The 24,377-nt window shown below is 40.7% G+C and overlaps 1 protein-coding gene across 4 annotated transcripts in view; it reads right to left on the bottom strand.

The window, feature by feature from the left end:
• Positions 1-4,099: 4,099 nt before the first annotated feature.
• kcnc2 (potassium voltage-gated channel, Shaw-related subfamily, member 2) overlaps positions 4,100-24,377 on the bottom strand; it is a 46,033-nt gene continuing 25,755 nt past the window's right edge. The window contains exons 2-4 of one of the 4 annotated variants that reach the window (XM_030778899.1): positions 10,062-10,995; positions 8,671-8,841; positions 4,100-4,161 (exon numbers count right to left, since the gene is read on the bottom strand). In XM_030778899.1, the coding sequence (XP_030634759.1) occupies positions 4,100-4,161; positions 8,671-8,841; positions 10,062-10,995 (1,167 nt within the window). Of the gene's footprint in view, positions 4,162-5,037; positions 5,175-8,670; positions 8,842-10,061; positions 10,996-24,377 lie in introns of those variants that run through there. The other 3 variants (XM_030778891.1, XM_030778914.1, XM_030778907.1) reach the window with 3 other exon arrangements.

Genomic DNA, 24,377 nt, shown 5'->3' with positions numbered 1-24,377 from the left:
CAAAAACAGCCCACCCAGAAACAATTCAAAATCCTCATATTTTGGTAATAAAGCATAAAATACAGCTTCAGACTTGAGCAATGTTTCTCAGATTATATCAAATCTGGTTAATAATGGCATTAAATGATGAACTACTCTTTTTAGTCACAACAAAAATCTACAAGAGAATTCACAAGTAACTGCCTCTGAAATAAATTGTTATTATCTGATAAATCTGATATCCAAGAAAACCATTGTGCCTTTACACCAACATCAAAATACATGATGTCAGTGACAGATGACAGATTACTTAATTTTATGTACCATTCTCCAGGCACACAGATAAGTCTTAGCCAGTGCTGGCACTGCTTTTGTGGACAGTAACTAATTGTATCGGAAAACACCAGTGCATTCCCATTCGACATGTGAGCATGAATCACGGGTAAAATGACACTGAAATAGAACAAGCCCAACAAGCAGCTCGAGTATCGTTTGAGTCATACTCATCTCATTTCAGTCTGAGAGCGATCGTGCCGTGATTGCTGTTACGCAGAGACCCCACATGGTACTACAGCTGCTAGTAAGTGAATGTGTGTCAGTTGAGAATTACTGAGAGCTCCTCACGACCTCTCCAGTGCTGTGCTCAAATAGACGAGTAGGTGTTTGTTTCCCATACCTTCATTATCATATTGCACACGTGCCCCTATCGTGCTGGGCCTGCGGTTCAATGTTTTCAAATGCACCTGTTGCTTCTTAATACTACTACCCATGCACCAACTTGCTTAAAAACACTACTCCCCCCCCTCCCTCAAGAGAGATGGGGCACGCTTTGAATCAGCCCTCACTTTGAGCAGTGTTTGAGGCCGCTCTCTCCACATGTTTGCTGCGTGGACGCTAGCGTTCCAGACAGATCAGCCTGTCTCTGATGTGTGTGCAGAGTAGCTGATCAAACGGAGGCCTCCGCATGCTCCAGTGAGCACACTGGCAGGGGGATAACGGCCTCTGATGCAATATTCATGCTCACGAATTTTGAAAAAAGAAAAAAAAAAAAAAAAACAGAAGAAGAAGAAAAAGTCAGTCCAGTTTCCTCAGGTTGATTCTGGCTGAGGGGGCTTGCAGGAAGTCTGGAACGTGGAAAGAATTCTCCTCATCCCCAGCTGTTTACATTGCCCACGCCTGTTGGCTGTTTCCGTGGAGACGAGAGTAAAGATAGTTGGGATGTATTTGAGATACAGAAAAGAGCAAAGTGAATATGATCAAAAAATATTGTTACCAAGATCATCTAACACAAGATTTAAAACTTATTGTCCCTGAGGTAGTACAAACAATAAAAATAGACCAATCACTTATTTTCGAAAGTATCTGTTAAGGAAAAGAAACCACAAATTGTTTTTTAACAAGATAAATATTTTTATGTGACTTTTGTAGTTTGCACTTGACTCTACATCACATTTTGATTTAATGGCTCTTGGCATGCACTTCAGAATACCAGCAATTGGCTCCACGATACAGACTAGAATTTTTCCCCACACTGAAACATACAAAACACAACCCTGGATCAAAGTCAATAGACAGAGTGGAGAAGCACAACACTGGACTACCATGACTCCTACAGGAAAACCAGGCAATGTATTCTACAAGAAACACAAAAATACATTTTTTGGATTAAAAAATAAATACTTTTACATTATTTTTTGTCATAGAATACATCTGAAATGGTGCCCTGTCAACTTTAATAGTAGAAGCAGCAGGTGATCAAACAGAGGACATTGTCCTGTTGAGTTCTGCAGAAGCAAATGGAAATAAACATACACAAATACACAGACACACACACTAACTTTCTCTCTCTCTTTCTCTCTCTCTCTCTCTTTCTCTGAGACACACAAAAAATCACTGAGCAAGCTGCTCCAACATAGCAATACTAATCTCTCCATGGCAGAAGCAAAAAATTGATGCTTATCAGAATTGTCGTGTCCATGGCATGGATCTCGTGCTTGTGTACACATGTGTTTCTGCAGGACTGTAAGAGATGTTTATCTTATGGAACTACTATCACAGTGCAAATCGGTGCTTTTTGTTTTGGGCCATTATTGCAAAATCAGATCTGATTGTGGAAGTGAATGCTTTCTAGGGGTCCTACAGCAAAGAGAGCATGGGGAGGGGAGTTGTTGTTGCTAATAGTCAGAAATGTCCCACTGCTCTAAATCTACCTCACCTTTCCAAGCTGTGAACCCTAACCTGGATTACACACATACGCACACCCACACATAAATACACACACACACACACACACACACACACACACATACAAGAACAGTGAATTCACCAAAAATCACTAAAGGGAATAAAAGCATTGATGACTGGATGTCACATGATTTATTAAACTTTATGTCTCTCTCTATTCCATATATATATATATATATATATATGCATATGTATGTATATATATATACATATATATATATATACACTTCATACACTAATATACTTCATTTTGAAGACCACATTATGCCTGACACTCTATACATCATACACTTATTGCGAGGAGAGAATCTATAGCTAGCTGAGTAGAACAATGTTCAAGTGGTATCACTCAGGTTAGTATAGACCCCATGACCCCACGTGCCACTGAAATACAAACAGGGAAGTTCATGACCTGTGTGCTATGCTGGATTTGTGTTCTTATATACAAATGCAAGATTAATACAGAAAGCTGGCCTCTTTTTGGGTGAAGTCCTTCTCATCTCCCCTTGTTATTTACTGAGTGTCTTTAGCCACTAGACCTCAGCCATTTTAATGCAGACTGAGTGTAAAATGTCCAAAAGTCCAACGTCCGTCGACCCCAAGTCCACCAAATGATCCCGGCGTCTCTCTGCCAGCCTTCCCAGACAGTTCTCCTACATCCACTAGCTGAGCTTTACAGTACCTAGAGTGTGGCCTGGGACTGCAGGCTCAAATCATCCACAGGCATCCTATGCATCAATGACATCCATCAACATCAAGTATTCCAGTATATTCAGCAAATCTCTCTTTTTTTTTCCATCATTGTTCAAAAAGAAAACATATCTGGACAAAATATATCTCTACACATCAGGGGAGTATCTGTCTCCATTACTATGTTATATTTTACAAAGACTACCATGCAGAATCATGCAATACAGTTATACCTATATACAACTGTTTAATAATTTACAGATAACATACAAACCAAAAACATATACATAGATATGAAATACTAAGGATTTATATATCTGGATGTAAACATTTAACGCTGATTATTGCATGATGGGGGTGATTCAATAATTTTATAGATGTATATAGCATCCTGTGCAGAAATTTTAGCTTAATTAGGGGAACATTTCTTTTGAGGATGTGTGAACTGAATCTAACTACACCAGTTGCTTAGCAACCTTACTGCTTCTGTGAGAGACACTCATTTGGCTGAGACACTACCCTGAATGGTAATGTCCTTCATAACACACCTGTTTCAATGTAAGCTACATATAAGTGTATATAATTCGTTCATGAGACATACATAATATTAATAAATCACAAGCATAATGATCATAGCACAGTCCCATTGAGTCACAGTAGCAAATCAAGGGTACTGTTACCACATGGTAAGTGTTGATCCCTCCCACAGGAACCTTAACAGATTTAGCACAGAGACAAAATCTGGCATAGCCCTAGAAAAGCAGAAGGTTACTGCATTGCGTGCATTGGCAAACGCATGAGTATCTTAGAGTATGACATGAATAAATGGCTCATTTTAAGTTATGTACACATATCAGTGAAGAATTACGTAGGCCTATGTGCTAAATCCAGTTATGTTTTGAAAAAGATGTCTTAACATACGCTGCACAGTGTATGTTTTTACATAGAGCAATTGCACTATACTTATGTTGTCTAAATATGTATTTTCTTGACAGGACACCTTTGACAAGACATGGCTTTGAAAATAATGTATTTATATCAGTGCCAAGGAGAAAAATCATTGAATTACCCCTTTTTTCTTGCATTAAAACATAATAACATGTGCCACTGACAGTAGTGTGGGTTGATAGCATCTTGCAAGACAGTGTTTTACCTCAGAGCCATGCCACTGCCTTCCCCCCAGTCATTAAGATAGAACGCTGCTCTCTGCTTGGGTGAAACCAGTAAAGACAACCTCTTTGCAGTTATCTGTGTGCAGACAACCGGAGACACTTGAGTTTGGCCTCAGTCCGTTACAAAAACAGACAAAAGAATGGCAGTACAGCAGCAGATGAGCATACCGACATGCACTTAAAAAAAAGAAAGAAAGAAAAAAAAAGAGTGTGCATTCCATGTGCTTTAGTTTCTCCAGTGTTGTCAGCCAGTGCCACGATGCACGCACACACACAAGTCCAATTTAACACACTCCCCTAGCAAGGAAAAGTGATGTTCTTTTTCCGTTCTTTAATCCTTTCATTGTTTGGTTGTCTGTCTCTCATTTGGCACATTGCTTGCAGACGATGAAACGGGTATGATCCATGCAAAACATGAGCAGGTTCAACAGTTTGGTGATAGAGTGACAAGGGTATGTGTGCCAGTGAGTCAAGACATCAAGTCCATTGAAATATGCCCCCACTAAACAAACAAACAAACAAATAAAATGGACACAGACAAGTGAGGTCCTATTGGAGTGACATCGCTTTCACATCAGCTTTTTGTTCTAGTTTGGAAGCCCATATTTGAAGTATCTAAATATAACTATAGCATATAATCTCCCTGAATAAGTATATCTTTATTTCAGTGTCCATCAGAGTCCTCTTGTCGTCAAAGACACTGGGTCTACAAGAAAATTCAGCATGAATCTAGACAAATGCAGGACACGTCTACTCTGTAAATTGGAGGGTGAGGACGGGCTTCAGCCAATAGTAGATCTAGCTGTCCACAGCGTATATTGTCCATAATGAAACAGAAGAACCTGACTATGGCCTTAGCCTATAATAGGAAATCTGTTTGTTTAAGTATGTTTTTTTTTTTTTTTTTGCACATGCACTGGACTGCACGTTGGTCACGCCTGTGGCTGGGACCTCACAGGATGGATGGGATGGGTGACCGCGAGCGTCGCAGTGGACAGGGCGAACTGTACGGTGACGTCACTGGAGACAGCCGCAAGGCATTACCGGTCAAGCCTGCTATGTTGTTTAAGCTCCGAGATTTCTCATAGCCTTGGAATGTGAGAGAATGCACATTAACAGTGCACATAAAACAGACAAAGGCAACACACACAGTGCAATCTAGAAAAGCCACAGTGAGCTAGGATGAGCAGAAGGCTGTGAGGCACAGCTACAGTTATATTCATCATGCACATCAGACAGTGAAGGTGCTTCACAGGCAAATCTCCATTAATTAGAATGTTGATATACTTGAAAACAGCCCTTTGGTCAGGCTTCTCTCTTTTAAACAATATTACCACTGTATTTTTTCCTAATGCTTATTACTAAATGTTCTTTCTAATTAATGGACACTTTTTTTATCCTGTTTGAAAAAAAAGTACTTTCCGTAGTTGTTGCAATTGCTAATGTATTTCACAGGTACTGAGTCTTTTTATGATTAGGGCATGCCAATGTTTTGAAATATACAAAGACAACATATTGTTAAAATAATACTGATAATAATAGTTATAATTACCGATGAAAATGTTGATGACAATGATGGTGATGATGACAATAATTATTTTGGCAATCCTACATGGTGTCACTTGCAATAAACACTTAAAATGCTTTGGTTGACAGAAATGCACATTAGCCTTTTATGAAAGGTAGCAACTTTAAAATCTCTATGAATATTCCTGCAATAAGACCCATGACAGATAAAATTTTGCATGTTAAAATGTTAAACCATTATAGAAGTGGAGAGGTGCAGCGATTGTGAATTTATTAAAAAATTCTGAGAAATTATTTTTGACATCATGTAAAAACAGAAGGCCATCTACCAAACGTCATAGTTAAATAAAATAATATAAATCGAAATATTTTTGCTCTCTATATTTCAGCTTCAACAACACAATCAGCAGAGGAGCAAACAATGAAAAAAAAAAAAGCTAGACTGAGATGGCAGACAGTCGTAAATCACTTGTGATTGCAGAGTTGGTTATTTCTATGTTTTGGCATTTACTGAGGAACAAATTATAAATGTGGCCAATCAGCTTTTTAAAGCATGTGCAGGCCGAACAATTAGCAGGGTAACAGGACCTTGAGCAGGCAGGGAGGGGACAGAATTAAAGAGAGAGAGACAGACAGAGAGAGAGAGAGAGAGAGAGAGAGAGAGAGAGAGAGGAAATAACGTTCATATTTATTTATGAGGCCTGCTGTGACCCAAACCCACAGTGGCAAAAGAAACAGTAGAGTCTTGTTTCTCCTGTCCTGCTCAAACCTGACTGTAATGCAGCCCTCGGTATTCCTCTTACAGTGAAGGTTCAGGGTTTGCTTCATCTCAGAATAACGCTGCCAGCTGATTACTTAAGTGGGGCTTTAGGCTGCAGGCTGCCACGGCACAATGACTCAGGTGGAGAAAGGCTTCAGGGGAAAGGACTCTGTCATGATTAAGAGACTGTCTGCTAACCTCCTGAGCAGGAGCACCAGTGTGAGGGGCAGGACCGAGGCAATGAAGAACAAGCATGTCTCTGTAAAATTAATAATCACTGATCTTTCCTATAACCACCCCCCCTCCACACACACACACACACACATCACTTTCAGTGGGCCAAAAAGATGCACGGGGCACCATGTGATGAGACCTTGTATGGTGCATTCACACACCATGAATAACTTTTGTTAGGATTTATTTTTCAGAGTCAATGGTTACCACAAGCAAAGCACAACTGTGAGATGAACAGGTTTGAGTTTTTATGCTTAGGGGCAGTTAAGCCAACATTAATGTGGAGAGCAAAAACACATTATTTTCTCATGATAAATGACATGAGGGAGTGACATAATAGCAACAATAGAAATGAACTCCCTGTCATCCCCCCCCCCCCCCCCCCAAGTTTGATAATTAATATTACTTGAAGGCTTAAAGAGATTGATTTCTGTCTGTAGCTTAACAGATGCTAACCTTACAATGCCCTTTTCAGCTCAGTTCTGTTGGGAGGGAGGAAGCCAAGCTGTGAAAGGGCTTGACCATCTCTATGCATCCCCACAGGATTGTGACCTGTGGACTGGTTCCTTCATGTCCCCAGGCTACCATATATGTCCCCTTTCAGAAGAATTAGCATGCTAACATCTACATTAAACAGCATGTGCTCTGCCATATATTAGCACAGAAATTGTATCATACATTTAACATAATACTCTCTGTGGCTCAGATTAATGGGTTTAATGGTCCTTAAGGCATATTTGATCTGGGCACACAAGACTAGCCTAGACAGCATACATGGTCTTTGAGTCATCTAGCCCATGCTTGAAAATTCATCAAAGAGGCATTTATATTATCCTGTTTGCTCATTGGCAAACATCTTTGTGTATATATATAATAAATTAAGTAAAACTCACTCGAAATTTTTAAAAGCAGCGATGTCTTGGTGCCAATGAGCATAATATGGATCCCTCCTTTGCTTTGGATAAAAGGGTCAGCCAAATAATTGTAATGTAATGTAATTCAACCTTCATGGTGGATTTGACTATAGATTGGCTTTATTGTCATTTCAACCATATACAGCTAGTACACAGTGAGATGAATCAGTGTTCCTCCAGGACCATGGTGCTACACAGAACAACAAAGAGCTACATGAGACTAAACAGAACTAACTAAGACTACACAGACCTACACAAGACTACTTAAGTACACATGTGCAAACATGTACAAACAGCACAAGACAGTGCAAATTACTCACTAACAGTGTAAAGTGCCAGTGTTGTAGATTGCAAATCATCATTTGCAAGCATCGCAAAGATGTCTCAAAGATATGTGTGTGCTTTCAGGAAGGATAATTTGCCGTGCTTTTATACTAAACAAAAAGAAACTGGTAGTTCACTGAAATTCTGACTCAAGAACCTCAGTGATCACTAAAGTTTATGCATTATGACCGTACTGACTCCAGTACTTCCCTCAGAAAAAAAGAGGGTTGGGATGCCTAATTGACTGACTGGTTGGGAGTCAAAGGGAACAGTACAGGCTCTGTTGGGGTGGATTATTCTTCCTTCACTAACTGGTTGGGAGTCAAAGGGAACCGAACTGGCACTGTTGGCGTGGATCATTTTTCCTCTTCCTGCCCAACAGCAGTCACTGACTGTCAGATATGTTGCATCACTTGAGAATTTTACCCAACTGTTAGTTTTGAAAAATGCAATGAAAAACGTGTATGTTTATCACTCATCTCAACTGAGGTGGCTACCAAGTGAGGGAGAGACTTAGAGCATCTCAAGTAATTGGACAATTTAAGTTAAGTAGAAATAAGTGGTGGAAAATTCTTTCAGATAAAACAGGTTATGATCGCTGTAAACCATGATTCCAATACTTATTGTTACTCCGCTACTTGTTACTCACATGTTAAATTTGTCATTAAGTCATTAGTTTCCTATAAGCAAACAGCATATTTCCTATGAATGGAAATCATCATATCATCATTAGTGCATTGATCAAACCAAAAGCAGTGAAGTGGAAATGGAAAGGAGTGATGAGCTGTCTTGATGTGGGACTGGTTTCCTGAGAGAAGAAATGTACCTGTTTTCCGAATGCCTCCGTCAGCCGAGCAGGTGTACTCACTGGCAGTCAAGAGGAAGCATGTGCCTCCACTCCTGCGATCCTGTTCTCGTGTGCTGGACCGACGCATGGGAATCCTCTCTTCTGGAGACATGGTGATGTCACTGCTACCACTGCAGTCTGCAGACAACACTAGGAAGAAGGGTAATTAAGAGTGATGAGTTATCAAATGGCCATGCTTCAGCATCACACTAATCTTTATGTGGGCCTAAGTGCAGTATTGTGGGGAAAGGTAAAGGTCAGAATGAGGACTGGAAATAGACAGGATTTGGGTCAATAAGGTGAGTCATCACTAGGTCTTTACACAGGTATGTATATAACAGTATGAAAGAGAGAAGTACAAATGGAAGAGAGAAAGAAATTGACAGATAAATTGATAGACAAATGAGATCGGGAATCTCACTTGTTGAATCCAGCAAACACACACACACACACACACACACACACACACACACACACATCCCTGTGCTATATTAAGCCACAGTATCTGGCTGATACTGAGAAGGATAAGCTGAAGCTGTTTGCCAGAGCTGTTCTCATCTGCCACACTAGTATTTTTTTTTTTTATACCGAGCAAAGTCACCTTCTATCATTTTGGATATGCAGAAATCACTGATGCATTGAAGATGCTCATAATCTGACCGCATTATTGTTTATTCTGCTCATTTCTGTCTCCTGTTCATACCAAAAACACAAATTTCACTATGGCGACGGTACATTTCATCCCATTTTTCAAAACCCATTTACATCACTCTCACTATGTGAAATGTGCACATCAAACATCTGGAAAAGATGATAAACTCCAATAAACTGACATCTCATGTATCTCTCTTGACATTTTTGGATCACAAGTAAAGGTAAGAGGGAACTCTAATCATGAATAATATCTGGCATGTCAGACTGAGTTACAGCTAAAAGACAAAAAACACTACTCTAATGTCAAGGACAGACACCCAAAATCAGGTAGTGTGTGCAGAATAGTCTTTACAGTCTCAAATGTTACCTGTCTTCTCTGTAGGTGAATTGCTCAGTAAAAGAAAATATTCCACTGCAATCTCTCCCGTCCCCAACCTGGAGATGCTATTAAAATGCATCACACACTTATCGCCGTGGCAACAGACAAGTGAGGCATAAGAGCTCGATCTTTAACAGAAGCTTGGAGCGAAGAGGAAGAAACTATCACTACTCTCAGGTTCCTCTCAAATGGCAACTGTTATCAACTGGATCAGAGAAGCCCCCCCACCCCCCACCACCTCCGAAAGACTGTACACATATCCTTCCAAACATTTCTCTGAAAGTGGACTGGAAAACCCTGTCCCTCTTTCCCAGGTTTTAGCTTGTTTAGCTCTTACCAGATCGGTGACGTTCCAGAACTCTGTTCCCCTTTGGCAGACACAGATCTGCCTGGGTGCTGTTGCAGGTGGGGCCGAGATCAGTCTTGCAGTAGGTTGGTGAGCCAGTCTGCACTGCCTGGGGAATGTGCTTCTTCCTCCTCTTAGGCAGCTTTTGTTTGGCCATGGCCAGAGAGTAGTACATCCCGAAGTTGTTGACAATGACAGGCACAGGCATGGCTATTGTCAGCACCCCAGCCAGGGCACAGAGCGCTCCCACCAGCATGCCTGACCACGTCTGCGGGTACATGTCACCATAACCAAGTGTGGTCATGGTTACCACCGCCCACCAGAAGCCAATGGGGATGTTCTTGAACATGGTGTGGTCACTGGCTGTTGGATCATTGGGGTTGGCGCCAATGCGCTCAGCGTAGTAGATCATAGTGGCAAAGATCAGTACACCCAGAGCAAGAAAGATGATGAGCAGCAGGAACTCATTGGTGCTGGCACGCAGAGTGTGGCCCAGAACCCGTAGTCCGATGAAGTGCCGTGTCAGTTTGAAGATTCGTAGGATCCGCACAAAACGCACCACACGCAGGAAACCCAGCACATCCTTGGCTGCCTTAGAGGACATGCCGCTCAAGCCCACCTCCAGGTAGAAGGGCAGGATGGCCACAAAGTCAATGATGTTGAGAACACTCTTGACAAACTCCAGTTTGTCAGGGCTGAAAATGACACGCACCAGGAACTCAATGGTGAACCAGAACACACAGACACCCTCCACATAAGTGAGAGCTGGGTCGGTCTCGATCTCATACTGCGGGCCTAGATCCAGCATGCTGTCATTCCTCACAATGTCCGTTTTGTTTATAATGGTATTAAATGCCTCATGGGTTTCCAGGCAGAAGGTGGTGATAGACACAAGGATGAAGAACAAAGAAGCGAAAGCCACAAACTGATAGAATGACAGAGAGAGAGAGAGAAGGAGAGAGAGAGAGACAGAGAGAGAGAGAGAGAGAGAGATGGAAAAAAGAAAGAGAGAAACAGAAAAGAGGGATTAGAAGGAAAATTAGCGGAAATTGTGTACAAGATTAATTTAACATCAATTGTATGCCGAAAGCCCACACTTTTGTCAGCTTAAATAGACTGGAATCCAGTGGTTAGGACAGTAAACAAACATTGAGAAGCTTCTGGAAAAAGGAGGCGACGGCCTCGAGGCAACCTCAGCTCAGCTTTAATGGCAGACATAAAACGAATAAATCCATGTTAATTATGTTTATCTCACCAATATTATACAGTAAACAGACTTACAGAATTACAGGCTGTAGGTGAGACAAAGACCAATAGACAACATTTCCTCACTTTGTGGTTTTTAAGGTTCGCTGATATGCTGTTATCATTTGGTTAAAAATTCTTGTATGCGCAAAAAGGGCAATACTCAAAATCGCTTATACATGTGAACATTACTTGACCCGGGATTGTTGCAAGACAGATAGCTTGGGCAATTACTTTTCAAGGCTTACAAGAGATAAAAAAATAGAAATCTCTTTTTCTGTAGATTAAACCCTGTGTCCCTATGGGAGAATAGCATGTCATACAACATAACGTGCAGTAATATGCGGCTGTCATTCTGTATGTCATCCACAAACAGGACAAACTCTCATTTTCTACATGGAGAACATTTAATGGCAATAAAGTGAATGCTAAACAAATTGGGCGCTGGATATGAAAGGACAGAATGAACAGACTTGATTCATCAGCATTCCCCTTTGGCATTGTCTCAGAGGACTACATGTCTGGTTTTAATGCATTTTAATGTCCCTTTCTATTTTTCAAGAAGCTCTCATCGTGACTGTGCCATTACAGACTCATACAATGTGGCCACGGCTAAATCGAATGCAGTTGGACCCTCATTATTTCCGGTGTATTGTAGATATACTTTTCAAAAACAAGCTAGCAATGAGCAATTAAGAGTAAGATGACTTGAGAGCAGACCGTGATCTACAAGAGGTTTCTGCTACAATGCTTTTATTCACATGACACACGTGGGCAACATGACACAAGTGGGCAAATATTAAATTTGCTTTCTCAAATATGTGAGAATAACAATACATTTCAGAGGGAAGAACAAGTCTGTCTTGAGGGGAACCTCATTAATAGCAACATGCACTATCACACTGAGCTCATATATTACCGCAGCGTCAATTTGCACTGAAAATACATTCATTAAAAGACAATGAATAAAGACGGTTGAGTGATGATCCTCTGAGCAGAACACGTTGAGCACACAGCAAATTGTATGTATTTGTATGTCTGTTTTCCAGGACTTTAGAGAGATCGAGCATAACCTCTGTGATAGGCAGAGATACTAATTAAAACAAGTTCTTTATCCCTGGCTGCCTTAAAATTGGTGACTCATTTCCCTATCAAAGGGAGCGGTCTCTCTTTGCACAGTCCTTGCAAGCAGACATGTGTTAACCCCTTTTGGATGTTTTTTTTTTAAACCTTGGTGATCTGCAAGTGAAAGAAAGAATGAAGAGTTCTGGGTGAAATAAAGCTCTGGGTTCTTTAAAGTGCCGACAATGTTTCCGCGTTCATATTTAATCGCCCAGCACCCTCTCCCATAAGATCATAAATGACACAGATTTCCAAACTAAAACTGGAAATCAGCAATACACAGACGTAACCTGCTACATGACATCTATATAACAATGCATCAGCATATAATGGTGCATACAATACTTAATATTAAGGTTGTATACTCAAGATTGAGCACTTAAAATGACTGTCTGTCTTGAAGGTCTATCCTGTTTGACTAGGGAGCTCATAACACCATTAGCAGTGATGAAGGTCAGTTTTTGATAATTCTCCAAGAAAGGGTCCTTTTTCCCCATTCCCCCTCACTGATGGGATTGACATATGGCAAATAGCTGACTGTTCATCATGGCAATACGGGGCTGGACTTGCTTACTCCACTCTACCCAACAGAGTCCCCCAGAGTCCCGCTGTCATTAGGCCCTAACCCCTATTAATCTCTAAACAGCACCCTTTGGCAAAGACAAACAGGATCCAAAGTGGATCCCAAGAAAAAAACAGAAAACAAAAACTAAATAGCTCTCTCAATAGCTCACTGTATGCTCTTCGTATTACGAGAACAGAAAGGCCTTTTCGTGGCTACATTAAGAAGATGAGGAAGAGTACAAACTGATTATTCAGGTTCTCAGTGGCAGGACAAATGCCAAACACATACATAAACCCTGGCGATAGAGAGTGACCTGACACTTTGTGCTGAGATGGGTACAGAGATTAGGCAATTCTGAGAAGAACATGTCTTATTAAACAGCATTGTGTCTCCAAGTTTACGCTTCAAGGTGACAGGTGGCAGCTGCCAGCAAATCAGTTTTTTCTTCTTTGTAATAAACCATTTAAGAACATCAGATATTTCTAAGTTTGGGCTTGTGCCTGTAGAAAAAAAATGTTTATATACCATATTAAGGAAAAATTTGTAAGCTTGTGTGTCAGTTAAAGAGAATGAATATGATTTTGCAGTTGAGGTTGAAACTTCAACAGGGTTACTTAACAGTATGTGAATTAAACAAACAGTACAATGGCGGAGATGTAATCCTGTTAAATGACACATCTAAATTTCCATCTGAATTAAATCTCCCTCTCCCTCCCTCTCTCTCCCTTTGTGTGTGAGTGAGCTATAAATGAGTCAAGTCTACAGGTGCACAATTTACCCAGGAGTTTCCCACGCGGACGGGATAAAAACTCGTTTCACACTCAAGCCAGATAGAGGTTGAGTGAGTCATAGCCATTCTAAGTGTGTGTGTGTGTGTGTCAGCGTGTGCGTGTGTCACTATGTAGGTCACTTCTCTCTTAACACATCTCTGTGCATTAACCATGGAACTGATGACTGGAATGTATTATACATTTGACTTCAGCTTTCACAGCTCATTTTTATTTTATTTATTCCTCATTGTTAGCCTGTTAGCCCACCCACCCAGGGGCCTCAAAAGCCTTCTCATGTCCAAAAGAGAGTACATTTTTATGGAGAAAAACCCTCTTAAATGGGTGTCTCCACAACCTATGGGGGTTTCCCTCAGAATAGCTTGGTTTGAATAATAATCAGTGTATAAAAAGGTGTCTTGGGTCAGGTACAAACTCATTTGAGATGCAGTATATAAATTTTTCGGAGAAGCCAACTGATATTGTAATGAATATCTGCTGATAGTGGTTTATCCCAAAGTCACAGCACTAATATATGTACGAGGTACGATCCTAATAAAGGCTCCCCAAAAGATCATTGTTTGCGGTTGTTGAAAAGAGGTGGATTCCACAGCAAGTTTGTCACTCTTTTCATAGTGTGGCTTCTCCCCCAAAAACATTATTATATCATTGGATAACCCCAGTTATCTTCTCAGATCAGAGCTGAACTGAACTCAGCTGAACTGCTGATCTCACGTCTTGCGGAGCTGCTCTAAGCAAGGCTGTACCAGGTCTTGTGAGCTTATGTTTATGCCCAAGCGTGGCACGAAGGAGGACGATCCAGACAGTCCAAATCAATGGTGAACAGTACTCCTCTGAGGCTTGTCTCGTGCTTTCTTCTCTCTCTCGCTCCCTCTATTTTGTCAGTGCACCGCGGTAGTGCAGAATAATGATGGCTGTCATGTCATGCTGAGGTTTTTATTGTCTCATATACATACACAGGCATGTCAATGAGTAAGACAGAAGCAATATATTGTCTTCTAGGCCTGCACTAAATTATACATGTTCATTTTCCTTCTTTAGGAGTCACAGATGCCTCCAGCAGCAGGGCAAAACAAAGAGTGTCACAACAGGTGGTAATGCATGCTAGACATTTACATAAACAGGGAGATGCTACCTTACTCACTCTTAAATATTTATGGATTTCCCTGTGCAATATAACTGTGTCTTAAACCACAAGCTTTGACAGACGGGCCTTGGGAAGTGAGAGATGTGACACTGCAGGAGCTGAACTTTCTCACACATCCTGGTCTTCACAGCAACTCGTATAAAATGATACTGAGCACACTTAACACACTCAGTGTTAGATGAGGGAAAATTAGGATAAATTGCCAAGGGCCACTTGGCAGCTTCATCAACAGCATTCTTAGACAATGCTGTCAAAAGCGAGAGCGCCTAGTTATCCAGATAACTTAAGCTTTGTCACCCTGACATTAGTTCAAGTCTACATGGAATACTCCTTGTCATTTCTTTTGTTTGGACCTCTTTGGCTTTAAAAACAATTTCCCTTATTTTTTTATTTGTTATGTATATCAATAACTGAAAACAATGTCAGCGTGAAATATCTCCTGGTGACAGATGAGCAACAGTTTGTCAAGAAGAATGATGTTTTGCTCTATAAACAGAGACCAACCCACTTATAGACTCTAAATCTGTTGCATGGAATGAATCAATCAACAATCAGTGACTCAGGTTCTGGTATATTCACACACTGTTTTCCTACAAACCTCAACCATTACATCACAAAATTGAAACTATCTTCATGTAGACCTCATCACACAAACCTTTGCTAGGTTCCAAACAGAATGAACAAATCTTGGTTTCCTCTCCATCTAAAACCCCCTCTGCCAGAGTTTCCTAGACCAAACCAATCAGTTTTCCAATCTAAGCCACCTCCTCTGGATAGCAACCATCTGTTCAGCACCAGAGACTCATCTCCACACCTCCACTCATGCAGGTCCTCTTTGTTGTGTCATGCCTTTCATACAGTGGCATCCTGGCATGAGTCCTTGATTTCCATCCAAAGCTGGGGCTCTAACCAGCTCTCGTGATGTCACTGCCCACTGAGGGGAATCTGGAGTTCCTGCACTCAAGTTGAATGGTGTCCAAGTAACTATTTTTAACCATATCCTGACTGCAAGCTTGCAAGCATTGGCAATCAATCTGGGTAACAGCCTTGTCTATCATTTCTGTTATGTTGTGCTGTTAAAATGGGAAGAATCTGAGACAGAGAGGAGGATGTGGAGGAGGAGGAGGACAACAACATGGAGAGGGAGGAGAGAGGGAGAGTTTTACTCTTGAATCTGTGTCAGGCAGGTTTTAAATCTTGCCTGACCCCCCCTCACTGACTCACATCCTGATAATCTGCTGCCCTCACATATCTCTCACCAGGTTGTCTCGTCTAATGATTGAGACTTTATGTGCACGGATGTCACATAAAGAGTACCTCAAGTTCACACAAGCAACAGTGACACTTCAAAATGAGGAGAACCAGTAGACCACAGTTGAGTGTGCATGTGATTAGGTTAAGCTATGAAATACACTAATTTATTATTGACAGAATGACATGAATGAGAAATAACCTCCAGTGTGGTCTTTGGCCTGAAATTCAAGTTTTTCTTTTTTTTTTAATGTAGTAGGTTTTGGTAATCAGATATTGCTCTTGCATATATCTGTATGGGCTTCATTTCTTAATGTGTTGTTCAGTTGTTTATATGATTGACTGTTAGTCTGCTTCCTTTAATCAGGGTAGTTCAAAGGTTTTGATGAGTAGATACTCAAGTATATTTCAGTTGTGTTTAAGGGAGGCCTAGAACACAGATCAACACTGATTGTGTGCAAGGCTATATCAGATGAATAGATAAAACTTGAACGGTTGGTTTGACATATATGTCAATTAAATCTTTGCATTGTCAATTTCTGTTCGCTCTCACAATATAGACAAATAGATTCTACATCATTAGAACTAAGGCATTTTTAAAAAACAATTTAATGTGCAGGATACAATCGCAGATTGTCTGATTTACTGCAAGCATGATGGCTGCATAATTAACCCTGCCAAGTAATTGATTTTCATCTTAGTCACTACAGGGATTACACTCATCAGAGTGCCAGTCCCTCAGGAGTGCATTGACATGGTCTTTTGAGAAGGAATCTAGACACAGACATTCTGAGAATATTACAATGTAGTTTGCAAGTTCTACACAAAGCACATTATAGTGAGGAGTCTGAGTCTTTGCTCTGTCTTGATCATCGGGTACCATGGTAACGGCACCTTTTTTTGACAACTTGTGGTCCCCAAGCTGTCACGCAAGAGGCGAGCGCTAGGATAGAGAGGAAAACAGAAGGCTGAGCAAACAAGGGGAGTGAGGGAAAATGAACGGGTTGTACATTTGGCACACAATGGAAGGGCTTTTCCCTCCTTTGACTATGCCAAAGGATTTCACCACAAATAGCTACCCAGTCTGCTGAAATGGTGTACATTTTTCTTTTCAAAAATAAGCCCATGGAGGGGTTTTGCAAACAAAATAGTTTGGTTATAAAATGGTAATGGTAGAGATCTCAACTTAGTTCAGATTAAGAAATACAAGGAACTGTCACTGAATGCAAATGACAATAGAGAGCCTCCCTACGACAGAGGATTTACTGTTCTTTTTCTCTCCTTCTCTCTATGTCTTTCCCTACCACCCTTCCTCTCTCTCTCATTATGCATCGCCTCCTGACATGACGGCCGACTGGCTTGAGGAACCCTTTTAAACCCATAGCTTTTGGCAAGCAACGAGCTCCTCACGTAAAAATAGCGTATCAAAAATTTCCAGGCATCCTCATTTTGAATAATTCATTGTTGCTTAACAGTTCATCAAGAATGAGTTAGACAAGGAAGGAGGAAGGCTTTGAATGTTTGCCAGACACAGTTATGTACTACAGCAAGTGTATAGAACGTGCTCCAGTCCATAGAACACAGTGTCACAGAGAGGCCAAATTACATCCACTGACACTTTGACCCCCTAAAACAGGTGAGGCCAGTAAAGTCTAGTCAGACGTTTTTATTTGACGGACAGGGTGCAGACTGAGAGGAAGCTGGTATGAAAGATCCAAGAATACCTACAGTTCTGGGTCTTCCTAAAGCCCATCCCAAAGCCTTATGTCAATGACCCCGTGGCCGCTCTTGCCAAAGAAAACAATGTGGAAAAACAGACGGTGCTCCTAGGTAACTGAGGTAAGTGTACACCTAGCACACTTCTCATTTTATGAATATTACTGGTGAATTTGATTGTGAAGCCATTTAACTAATGAAAATAACCAAACAAACAAACAAACTGATTTTCCTCCTGGTACCCGTTCCGTCAGCATGGGTTTGTCCATTATAACATATTTCATTGTGTTGTATTCCTCAGCAAGAAAGACATACAATTTCATGTATAAACGCTTCCTTAAGAAAGTGGGGAATAGCCATATTAGTCACACATTAAAGGTTTTCCTGGTTAGTCTGAGCGGCATGTGTACACATAATTTTTTTTTATGATGTCAGCATTGTAGTCAGTATTTGGAATATATGACCATAAGCAGTGTATGGGTAACATATTCAACCCCTGCATGCGATATTACTGTGATAGATTACATATGTAGACTGCCCTCATGAGATGTAATGACCCAAGGTCTGTCTGGAATGTGTCACTTTGCACTATTTACCCATGTTGGCTGGGACCCATGCGAACCCTTGTCCCATGGTCAAATATATTGCTAACATTCTCTGAACAGATCTGCCCTCTTAATTATTTGTACAAGTGACAGGAGATGCAATAACGCTGAAACATCCATATGAACTGAGTGAGCTTCCACAGCCTCCTGATCCAAACAAAGCAATTCCACTGTACACTATACTACATATTTTAACCACATGTGAACTGTGGCAAAGAAGTCAGGTATGACAGACAAAAAAAAACATTACGGCATGCTTTGTGTTCCTGAATGTGCTCTCATTCATATTATCATGTAAAGAATCAATATGTTCTTCTTGGAAACAAGATGCAGAACACTGGAACCATGCCCAATTGGTTTAACTTCACATTGTTCATGCTGCAATCAAGCTTGCATTAGAAATTCCATACTGATAGGCACAAACAAAGAGAGTGCAGCTCTATAAACAGACAAAAGAGTCCTTTTACCTGGACACTGGGGTCATTTTCCCTATTCTCCTCCTGCCTCCTGCTTCTGTCACTTTCTATGTACACATCACCAACAGCCTTTGGAAGGCCAATCTGGTGTCTTTGAATACATCTTCTTCAATGAGTATGTGACGCTGGTACACAGAGGGACTTGGGGATTTGTTTTTCTCAACAAGATCTCACCCAAAGATCTGTTTTTTGTTCTCCCTTTCCTTCTTTTTTCTCCTCAACAAAAAGCTGTTCATCAAAGCCCACAAAGTCTGATGGACATGGACAGTGTCAAATGCAGAAGTCCACTGAGAGACTAAGGAGACAAAGGATGGTCACAGAATGGGACGGGTGGCAAAGGGAAAATCTCGACATAGTTATCAGAGGATACACTCTGGAAGACCCAAACACTATACACAAGGCAAATGAGTACTCTTACATGTTTTACATGGGGTGAAAATCCTATCGTTTCACAGTTGCAGTAATAAGCATCCATTGTTGTGTTCTCAGTTTGTCTGTCATAAGCATACATTCACTCAGTGCTTGTTCAAAGTGTCATTTGACAGGCTGGATGGTGTCATGAATGTCATCTCATTCATGAGCATCTGATTCATCCCTGTTTTCTCTCAGTGTTGCTGGAATGCATTATTCACGTTCAAAGAAGTGCTAATATCAGTAATACTAAACTTTGTGTGTGAATGCTAACATTCTTCAGAACTTCAGTTGGCCCGCCTCTTGTTAGAACTTCTCCAGGCTTTCAGAATACATGAATACAATACTGTCATTTTTAACCACCAAAGTGTGGCATTAGAATGCAAACGTAAAGACAAATTCTCAAGCACCTTGTCTGCCTTCCATTGATCTATCATTTATGTGAGCATGCAAACACAAACACTTGACTCCAACTTAGTTCGGACTCCACAGCACTTCCTTAAATATTTATCATTGCTTCAGGTAAGGGAACGACAGCTGAGCAAGGAAGAGAAGAGGGTGTTGGTAAGCTAGGTGTGGTAAGTGGAGTTTGGGAGTCATCAACAAAACTGTCAGTTAAATCTTCACGGTTCAAGCTGCCAAGTCTTGGAATGAGTCTTGCTATGGTGAGATCTTGTCTTCTTGTGACGAATAAATTTGGAATACAAGATACAATCTTGTAAAACCGATACAGGTCGACATGTATTTTTCCACAGTTCAGACTCAAACAGCCACAATGGGGCAAATGTTGAGTGGAGTTAAGTTTCCAAACCATAAACGCAGATCATATGAAGATACTAAGTAGAATCTTAATTAGATTGAGATTAAAATTTAGTTTGTATTTGCATTTCTGATGGGGAATCAAGCACAGAGTAGACAGTTATCAGCATGCAGAAATAGTACTTAAGTCTATTGCTTCATCCTGTTCTGGAAATGCAGGAGTGTGTAAGAGTAACAGTCAGCTCGAGACCAGGAGCACTAAGTGCTTAGACTGATCTCTCTACAGAATTAGGTTACATGTTCATTTTCTGGTTGCTTCATTCTACCTTCACTGTTTCCCCAACTTACAAACAGACAAATAAGAAGCAGCCAGAAATAGATGCGGCAGGTTCAGAGATGAAATGAATTCTGCATGAAAAAGAGGTGTGACCATATGTTCTGATGCTAGAAGTGAGAGAGGATTTTTTCTTTTTCTGAAGCCACAGTGTACAAGAGGGATTCTGAAAGGCTCTTAAAAACTGAATTGCGACACTTACATATTAATTTTTCAGTAGTCAGGCTGCTGCTTGCTCTCTGACAGGGTGTCTTGATGTGTGGTTATTATCCTCTCACCATTCTTTGGTGGCAATCCTCACAACAGCCAAGCCTGAAAATTTGGCCATTGCCATGGTGACACAATTGCGCAAGCTGCTGTCGTGAAGATGCAATCTGTGGATGACGACAGGTGTGACAATGCAAGTGTATTGTTCCCAGGGGCTACTCACTGAGCATCAGCTCTAGTGACAGTTCAAACTCCCCCGTCTCAATGTCCCCATGACCTTATCAAGGCAGCTCAGACTTCAAAGAGATACCATGTTGGCCTCATGATGATGATGATGATGATGAATGCGTGAGTATGTGTTTGTGTGTGTGTGTGTGTGTGTGTGTGTGTGTGTATGCACGAATGTGAGGTACTCTCTGTACATTTGCTACCCCTCCAGGAAGGCACATGTGCATGGGCGCACGCACACACACATATACACACACACACGAACACACACAGGCTTATTTTAGAATCTGTGCTGCAGCCTGGGGCATCAGAGACCAGCGGCCGTATCAGCCCCTCAGTGAAACAGGTTTAATTTGACCTTCAGAGTCAGCTTTGAGAGATATTCAAATAAATGTGATATTTCTGTGCAATGAAAATATCATTTTATAAGCACAATAAAAAGGAGCATATTGCAATGAACAAATCTGTTGATCATCCCCTCCAACCGATCGAAATTAGCAAAGGTTCTCTAAGAGGCCAGTCAAAAGGTTGCATTTGTACAATGCTTAAAATTTTTGTTGTTTCCTTCTTAGCCCCCAAGTTAAATTCATGACCCTCCCCAGGACACAGAGAAGAATACTGTCCCAAGGGCAAAATATCCCTTAACAGCCTTTCTCATTTAGCCTGTGAGAAATAGCCATGGGACCTGTGAAGAGGTTTGGAGGTAGAGTTCCTCAAGGGTTTGAACACAACGAACACTGTTAATGGATGGCTAGCCTCAGGAAAACTGTATGCTAATATCATGCCTGCTCTTACCTGAGGAACACCCATCCCAATCTTCTTCCTCGGTGAGAAGGACTATCTGCCCCCCACCCATGTAAGAGATAATTGTGGAAAAACACATTCATTATTAATGTAACACTGTGACCAACAGGGAGCACCCTGTAATCCTACAGAGAGAACATGGCTCACAGAGTGGGAAACATAATCAATGATCTGAGGATTTCAAACCAATGCTGTAACAGACATTAGTCCAATTTGGCCAATGAGCTGCAAGAACTGAACTGGACTTGGTCTGCAGCACAACGGTTATAATGGCTTGAATTACAAAGATTAAAGTCAGGATTCTGGGGAAGAGGAACCTTATCCTAGTACTGTGTGAGCTCCAAACATCCCTGTAATCAGAATCAGAATTTAGTTTATTGCCAAGTAGGATGCCCCTACAAGGATTTTTTTTTTTTGGAATGATGGTGCTTCATACAATACAGCATTAAAGTGCAATGAGTAATAAAAGCAACAAGTACTGTACAACAAAGATCAAAAAACAGGGCAAAAGCTGTACAATGTACAGTAATATTAGGAATATAATACAAAATATATTAAAAGAGGTAGAAAATATACTGACTATTGAAATATAAAATATAAGATGTATAAAGTAGAATAGACAGTTGACAGAGCATTTTAAATAATGCTATGTAAAGGGCCATAAAAAGAAAAAGAATTCAGTTTTTCATACTTTGTTTTGAAAAATTATTTTTCAGGAGGAGCAGATAGGAAAAGTAGAGCGCTGACTGACCACTGAGATCTGACTTTTACTGTACCAGCTGGTTTCTATCATTATAATGCACCAATCAAGCAGTGCTCAATTCCAAGAGGTCCAATCACCAAATGATTTGTCATTAATTACCTTCCAAATGACATTTTCTCCAATTAGACACATATTGGTGTGATTAGATTCTCCCCTCTATTTAAAGGAAGTGACTAAAAGTTGAACCCAAATATCACTGTTTTTTAAGGACACAGTGATAAGGATAATAGATGTGTTGCACTTAAAAAGATATGTGGAGAGGATAGAGCACACTGTTTAATACAAGTGGGGAGGCAATGCAGCAGGCTGAGAAAAACAATAAGCAAGAGGACTAATAATACAAACTTCTCAGATCTCCACTCCACTGCAACAGGATCATATCTATGCTATACAGGTCCACGCTGTCCCATTATATGAGCCTGTCGTTGAATCTGTTGCTTTCCTCAGCAGGCCGACTGCTCCTTTGGAACTTCAAACACTGGTGACGGAATACTTGTAAATTATTAATCTGAGTTTTTCCTTTCCTCTTTCGTTCCTGAATCGAGGGCGATTTGACTAAATGGATATGGATGATAAGAGCATTTCCATTTCTGTTCCATTATTAACAGTGTGAGGGCTAAAGATGGATTGTTGGGCAGGATTCTGCTGGGTGGGCTGGGCAAGACTCATCCGTCATCTTTTTGGCTTTGAGGCCAATACAGGTCTCTCATACAGATTCACTCCTACTCCAGCCCTTTTCCACAGAGTGCTTCACACACCACTACTGATAGCCAGTGACCCCTTACGGTCAGTGAGCCCCTTTGTGACTTCACAGCAGATGTAGACATCCTGTTGAGAAACTATCTTCAGAATGAACTGGTAGATCCTGAATGTCTTTTGTTTTAATGTCATAGCATGCTAGTATGCTCAGTGAGTCTCATCTCTGCTGTAATACAATAGTGTATGCACCCTTAGGGTGAACTCCAGTCTTCAGGTGAGTGAACTGGAGTGTGAAAGGGGCCTGATGTTAAAGACAGTATAGAGAACTGATAAAAGCTGTTCATTAATTACAACAGAATATGAATGTGCGTAATAAATGGTTTAATGGCTAGTTCATGTGCCGCAGCGTAGGGTAAATAACATGGAGGATGTTTTGTCTGCTGCTTAACAGAGCTTTTCGTGTTAATACATTATGAATTAACAAGCCTAAGTGGCTTTCAAGCAGACTGTCAGACAGTCTTTGAGGCATAAAATAACATTTCTACTACTTCAGAATCACATGCACTTACAAAAAACATCTGAGCATGTGCAGAGCAACAATGTACAACCCTTTTATGGAAATATCCAACTACCCGTAACAAAAGACCATCAGGGCTGGATCTCATTAACCTAATAAGCTCATCATAAGAATAAAGGGACGCTAAAGAAAATGATTTTCACATTCCAGAGGCCACCAGAGACCCAGAGTATACAGGGCTGGATTTCTAAAAACACTTTAATTACATACAGAACACTTTGCTATTAAATTAGCAGTGGATATCTCTGTATGAAAAAAGTCTGGAGGACAGAAGGGAAAGCAAGAGACAGTGCAGAGATCCTGGAGCAAACAGAGACTGGGAACACTGTCAGACGGGCACATACTCTCCAATCAGTCTTATGACAGCAAAAAAGGATAAACGTCTGTCTGTTGGAAGACTGGTATTGTCTAGAACCTGTTACAATTATCAGGATATGTTGATTTAATATTAACATTAATATTATTTAAACTTCAGAAAACAATAATTTCACTAAGTTGAAACAGATAGATGTATACTTTCTGTCCCTGACTAACAAGTATCATCTCCAGGTAGGTCAAACATGCCAAAGCCATATATGGTCATGTGCATACAAAGACCATTTGAATAATG

The sequence above is a fragment of the Chanos chanos genome, chromosome 1 (genome assembly GCF_902362185.1).
Source record: "Chanos chanos chromosome 1, fChaCha1.1, whole genome shotgun sequence".
NCBI classification, from domain to species: Eukaryota; Metazoa; Chordata; class Actinopteri; order Gonorynchiformes; family Chanidae; genus Chanos; species Chanos chanos.
Note: the sequence above shows the minus strand (reverse complement) of the source record. Positions and strands in the feature narration are given on the sequence as shown.